The sequence below is a fragment of the Harpegnathos saltator genome, unplaced genomic scaffold (assembly GCF_003227715.2).
Source record: "Harpegnathos saltator strain DR-91 unplaced genomic scaffold, Hsal_v8.6 scaffold660, whole genome shotgun sequence".
In the NCBI taxonomy this organism is placed as follows: domain Eukaryota; kingdom Metazoa; phylum Arthropoda; class Insecta; order Hymenoptera; family Formicidae; genus Harpegnathos; species Harpegnathos saltator.
The window spans coordinates 3,027-9,483 of record NW_020230494.1 but is presented as its reverse complement, the minus strand read 5'-3'; the positions used below and the strand labels follow the sequence as shown (position 1 = coordinate 9,483).

Sequence of the window (6,457 nt, the reverse complement as noted above, 5' to 3'; positions counted from 1 at the left end):
CGACCGTCGCCGTTACGGAACCGTCGACGCTCGAGCGAGTTGTACCGAGCGAAACCGAGGATCGTCGAGTGTCAGCGCGGCTCGCGGTTCAACCCTGTCGCCGAGTCCCGCGATTCGGCCGAGAACGTTTCGAATGTGCGAACTCGATTCGAGGTGCTCGCTCTGGAGAAATATACGCGAAAAACGAAAATCATCCGGACTACTGCTACGATCGCTTCGTAGCGGCGGGTCTCGCGCCGCGTTGCACATACCTCGATGATCGAGCGCGCGTTCGCGCGCCGTATCTCTTTGTGTTTTTTCGTGACGCACGCACGTATATATATATATATGCACTTGTATGCACATACGCTTGAAGGAAAGAGGTCGATTAAACGATTGCACCTATGCGTCAGTATCCACTACGAGTCGTTTATTATTTTCCCGCTACAGGTTCACCCATCCTGGTCATCGTTCCCGTCCCGTCGCACCGGCGGCGTATCGTACTCGCCGTACTTGTCGAGCAGTGTCACCGGTTCGTAACGCGCCACGTGCGCCAGTATCTCGGTGTACGACAGCAACGGCAGAGTCACGCGTATCTCTCGATCGTCGCGATCGCCACCGACGGCGGCGTCGTCGTCGCCTCGCATCGCCAGGCGTTCGGTCACAAAGTCCTCGTACGTGGTGTCGGATCGTTCGAAGTAACGATCCGCAGGCGCGACGGTTCCACGATTGTGCGTTTGAAGCGCGCGAAGTCTCCGGGCATCCAGTGACGACACGTTCGACGAATCTCCGATTCGTAGTCCCGACTGGCGAATCTGGTGCCTCGCGTCGCGTAGTCGATCGATCGGTGCAGAAAAGCATTGAACGATCGCACCGTGGTCTCCCGCGTACCCACGTAACCCATGAACACGGCAGCGCACCGACGATGAAATGCGTCGTCCAGATTGCTCAGACGGTTGGTCGTGAAGATGCTGAACACGCCGTAGTTGTCCGTCACGTCGTTCGGTTCGAGAGAATCGTGAGAAATCTCGTGAGCAGACTGTACTCGCCGCTGGTCACGGCACCGCTGCGATTCTTCACCAGTCCGCCTACCTCGTCCAGCAGCAGCACCACGTTGCGACCGGTGGTGCGAACGAGAGCGCGCATTTTCCGGTACAGCGAGCGCAGGTTCTTCTCGGTCTCCGAGCGGTAGGCCGACAGCAGGTTCTCCGCGTTGACGAACATCAGATTCAAACCGAGCGACCGGGTCACTGCTCGAGCGGCCGCAGTTTTACCGGTGCCCGGTGGTCCGTACAGAATCACATTCGCACCGGCCCGCGTGCTCGGTCGTCGCTCCATCGTCTCGTCCGCCAACAGGGCGCTCTCCGGCTCGTCGTTGATCACGAAATAGGCGTTCAGCAACTGCGCGTGCTGCTCCTCGTAGCCCGGCAGATCGTTCAGCGAGACGTTCAGACTGTCGTGCGGTATGTACTCGTACAGTCCGTCGGTGTGTACGCGCGGATCGGCGTTGGCGTCCGCGGAGTCGCCGGTGTTGTCGTCCAAGCGACGACGCGCGCGCTCGATGTCGGCGCGTATGTTCCTCGCGGCGCCGAGCGACATCGCCAGATCGGCGAAACCGCTCAGTTGCATGGAGCGTAACACGAGAGCCTGCATGCACCGGGTCACCACTTCGCTGCGCAGAAACTGTCTGTCCGCCGGATCTATGATGAGTCGATCGTACGTGGCGGCGTATCAGGCCACGATCGTACCGAGAGCCACGTGCTTGTCGGCCGCGGCGGCGTTGTCGGCGCGCTCCAATTTCACAATCGATCGGGCCTCTTCGTTGTGCTCTCGAACGAATTCGTCGATCGCTCTCTCGTACACGGTAGTCTCGACAGCGGACGGAACGCGAGAGGTAGTCGCGCCGCGCGATGCGTTCATCGCGACGGCGAATCGCGCGAGGTTCGCTTCGAGGGGAACAATAGCGCGGACACGGGTCCCGAGACCACAGACTTACTGATCTCGTCGGCTGTAACAGCGACACCGATGCGAAGCGTGTCCAACGTCTCGTTGTTGAACAGCCGCTTCAGTCGATCGTTGCTGCGAATCTTCGCCCGCCCGACGAGGTAGATCAACGCGACGTTGAGCGCGACGATGAGCGCGACGATCACCAGGACGCGCGCGGTCGTGCTCGCGCCCATGCTGGATTCTCGTTTCGCGCGCGCTCGATCGTCTTATCTCTCTCTCTATCTCTCTCTCTCTCTCTCTCTCTCTCTCTCTCTCTCTCTCTCTATCGCCAACTATTTCGCGCGATCGCTCGGAAAACGAGGAGTCCTATTCTTGCGCGAGCGCACGTCGCTCCAGCGAAAATAGGATGCCTATTTCGCGCGATCGCTCAGTCGATCGCGCGTTTTTAGGATCCGTCCAAGGATCCGCGCGCCATCCCCGTTTCCGTCAAATCGAGCGAAAACATGGTGATTCCAGCTTCTTTGACGAGCACTAGGATCCATCGAGGATCCTCGAGACGGCACCTATTTTTCGCACCTCGCGCGAAAATAGGATCAGCTCGCGGCACCTATTTCTCGCGACTCGCGCGAGAATGGGATCCGCTCGCGAACGGTTCGCGGCGCGCGTTTCCGCGCGAGCCGCGAGAAAACAGGTGCCGCGATCGCGCGCGATCGGAACCGCGTCAGCACGCCTCGTTCGTTCGAATCGAGGACTCCACGATCCACAGAGCCTCGACGGTGGGCGGGCGATCGGAGAACGGCGCCGAGGCACAACAAACGGCGAAGCACAGTCCGATCCAATCGGCCAGCGACATGCTCGGGAACGGCGACGGCCAGCGCGTCGCGTTGAGATCGCACGCGCGATCGCACCGACCGCGCGCGCCGATATCGACGGCGCGAGCTGTGCGTTCGAAGTCGACGATCTCGCGCCACAGCTCGAGCAGCGTTGTTTATCTCGACGTAACGACAGCGCTCTCGGTACTCGTCGTCACCGCCGTCGTACGCGTGCCGCAGCTCGACCAGATCGTTGAGCACAGCGAACGCGCCGCCGCAGTCGCACGCCAACCCGTTCCCGGCTCTCGTCGCTCGCGGTCTTCGACGCGTCACCGAACGCATCATCGCATCGGCCGTCGACGTCGGCGGCCGATGCCGCTCTCGGATTCGATACGGAACCACGCTCTCGTATCGGCCCATGTCGATGACGCAGGAGTACCACAACGCGTAACGGCGCAAAAACCCGGCGTAAACGCGCACGCGAGACGTCAGCATGTCTCGCGTGCGCAGAAACGTTTCGCGTCTGCTTCGCGCGACGGTCAGTTCCGCCAGAGCCGAGGCGAATTCGTAATTGCGCGATCGCTTCAGCGCGTCGCATCGAGACACTATGGCGCGCAACTCGACGGCCAGGCGTTCCGCGGCCTCGTCTTCTCGGTCGTCGTCGTCCGTCGATGCGCGCGACGCAGAGGTCGCCTCGACGTCAGCCACACCGCCCTCGGCCAACAGCACGAGCGCTCCGCTGGTCGCGCATCGCGCCAACGTGGCGCGCAGATCCGACTCCGCGCTCAACGCGACGTCGAACGCGTCTGAATCGTTCAATCCCGCGGTGGTCATGTCCATCGCGCGAAGCGTCCGAAACACCGGTTTCAGCGCGTCGTCGCGCGCCGCCACGAGTCGCTGCCGGGAGGCCCGGAGCTCCGCGAGTTCGCGCTTTCTACCACGTTCCGCGATATCGGCCACCGTCCGCATACCGTCGACGATCTCGCTCATAATCAGATTCGCTCGATTCGCCACGCGTTCTCGCTCCAATCGAACGCGCGCGTTCAGCGCCTCGTTGACCGCGCGCAATTCGCGCGCCTTGTCGCGCTCCGTCAATATCTGGCGATCCTCCGCGTTCGCGACTTCGCGCGATCGAGCCAATGTGTCGCGCAGAGCGTCGCGTTCGGCGAGCGATCACGCTACCTCGCTCAGATGGGCGAGTCGCTCGCCGGCGGACGCCGGCTCACTTCGAGCGCCCTTCGCACAACGTACGATCGTGCGATCAGCAGTGTGACGCAGTCGCGCAGATCGTACTCGCACGAGACCCGCGAGTGCAGAGTCGTGAATCGACTCGTCGCGACTCTCTCGTCGACGCGACCCGACACCTCGTCGCCGCGCTCGATCAGCGTCAACAGTCGCAGCCACGCCGAGGGCATGTCGTCCGCCGCGAAGTCACAGTCGTCGGTAAAATTCGTCCCGTCGTCGTAACGATACGCGCCGATTCGGTCGGTCGCGGCCGTCGCGTCGTCCGCGTCGTCGATCGTCAGTCGCAACTTGGTGCTCAGCGAGGCCGCGGCTGCGCGCGATCGGGACAGCCAGAGGCGCTCGTCCAAGCGAACGCTAGCCGCGAACGCCCGCGAGCACAATGCTCGCAGTCGCGACACCGGCGTCATCGAGGCGTCGTCGTCGGAAGCGGCGACCGTCCCGACGGACGACAATTCGCGACACAAACGTCGCACGCGCGCCAAAACGCCTCGCTGATCTCGCCGCAACGAGCGTTCGTCGTCGTCGGCGCCGGACCGAACTCTCTCGTCGGGGCGACAGAGCTCGTCGAACAGCGCGTCGATTTCGCGCAATTCGTCGTTCACTCGAGCGATCACGTTCGTTTCGCGCGCAGAGGCGTCGCGCGTGCGCTTCACGGTCGCGCGTTCGTCTCCACGTTCGCTCGTTCGGCGCATCTTCCGTGCGACGCGATCTTTCCTCGCGGTCGCTCGTTCGCCGCGCCGCGTCGAGACGCGCGTCGTTTTCGCGTCGTCGACGCGGAAACGACGGCTCCGTCATCTCGTTCAGCGACCACGCGTCTGATGGCTCGCACCGTCGCGCGATCGAGCATTCGTCGTCGCGCGACCAGCAGAGTCTGCGATTCCAGGTGAACACGTCGATCGTACACGCCGTAACAATCCAGCGCCCGCGAGACGTTTCGCGGCAGACGGGCGTACGGATTCGTTATTCCACACTCGAATTCGCTGGCTTTCACCAGCGCCCCACTGGACATGCCGTTCTCCAGAAAACTGTCGTACGTGAACTTACACACGCGCATCGGATTCTCGCCCTCGTGTTTGACGCTGTAGATGAAATTGTTGTGCGCCGAATCGTCGCTGATGAAGAAGTACCCGTAGCCGTCGGTGCCCACGCACAGGCCGGTCTGTCGCGAGGAAACGTATCGACAGTCATCGCGCTGCTCGAGCAACTGTCCGCAAGCGAATCGTCCGAGCAGACTGTTGATCGACGACACCGGATACACGCGTTCCTCCCGGTCCGTCTCGAGATCGCTGAAATCGGCGTAATGGGCGACGCCCTTCTGGTCGAAGCGTCTGTCGCACACCGATCGCCCGCAGCGTCACGCGCACGTGCTTCGCGTACAGCTCCACCGTTGATTCGCCGATCGGTCCGTTCGCGTACTCGCGCAATTCGTGGAACAGTGCGTTGTCCGTCGCGTCGTCTACACCGATCGATTCGCCGGTCGCGTCGTCGCGACGGCCTCGACGACGCCACATTCGTCGAACGGTCGTTGAAGATACGACGCGTTCCACGACACGTACAGATCGTACGCGCGTTCGACGCGAGTCGTCGACCCGACAGACGCGTCGTTGTCGTCGACCAAGCCGCCGCGGAGCGACACGCGCGAGGGCGGACGCTACGACACGTAAACATTGCCGTCCGCCGCGTTGAAGAATCGCACGCGCGCGCCGGCCCCGACGACGCGAAACGTACCGACGAGCACGCGCAGACCCAGATCGTGCGTGTATTCGAGCGTCATTCGAGACAGAAACGTCATCGGGTGCGCGCACAGAAACCGATCTTGCGGCACATCGTCGTATCGGCCAGGAGTCTCACGCGATCGTTCAGCACGTAGCCGTCCTCGCAGTTCAGCATGTTCACGTCGCCGAACGCGAAGAACAGACGAACCGCGTTGCGCGGGGTGAGTCGTTGTCGCGTCGACGACTCTCGCGACGGCGCTGAGTCGCGATCGTCGAGAAACCTGAGACGCGTCAGTTTGCCGTTCTGATCGAACTCGCGCCAGGCGCGATCGGCGCACGCGTCCAAGTTGCGACGCATCGCGGTAACGTTCGCGCGTCGATCGTCGCGATTTTCCGTTGTCGCGCGCGACAATGCCGCCGTTCTCGCCGATCACGCGATGCGCAATTCCAGAGCGCGCTTGTGCGCGTTTATGGCCACGATGAGCTTGCTGACGTCCGTGGCGTAGGGAAAAGCCGCCACCAACAGCAGACCGTAACACGCAACCTCGTGCAGCTTGGGCGGTCGAACGCCATCGCGTTCGACGGAGTCGCCGGTCCGCGGCGACGATTCGTACAGCGCGATCTCGTGCCGGTTGCACCATATGTGAGCGCGATATCGTAGCAGGGCGGTGTCGCCCACCGCCACGCGGATACGCTCGTCGTCGATCGGCGACGATAGCGCCGATGTCGCGAACGAAATCGTCAGTCCGTCGTTCGGAT

The 6,457-nt window shown here is 62.4% G+C and overlaps 1 protein-coding gene across 1 annotated transcript; it reads right to left on the bottom strand.

The window, feature by feature from the left end:
- Positions 1-431: 431 nt before the first annotated feature.
- Positions 432-2,159, bottom strand: LOC112589935 (AAA ATPase forming ring-shaped complexes-like). Its single transcript, XM_025305014.1, has 3 exons — positions 1,976-2,159; positions 1,025-1,679; positions 432-732 (listed from the first exon to the last, which is right to left on the bottom strand). The coding sequence occupies exons 1-3, from the start codon at positions 2,157-2,159 to the stop codon at positions 432-434; spliced, it is 1,140 nt and encodes a 379-aa protein (XP_025160799.1).
- Between the last annotated feature and the right edge of the window lie 4,298 nt (positions 2,160-6,457).

Excerpts from the sequence above, each read along its gene's own strand:
- LOC112589935 (XM_025305014.1), bottom strand. The coding sequence starts at position 2,159 with ATGGGCGCGAGCACGACCGCGCGCGTCCTGGTGATCGTCGCGCTCATC. Across the intron at positions 1,680-1,975 it reads TGTTACAGCCGACGAGATCA|ATCCGGCGGACAGACAGTTT; the intron begins GTAAGTCTGTGG and ends GACTCATCATAG. Across the intron at positions 733-1,024 it reads GGTGCCGTGACCAGCGGCGA|ACTTCGCGCGCTTCAAACGC; the intron begins GTACAGTCTGCT and ends GGATGCCCGGAG.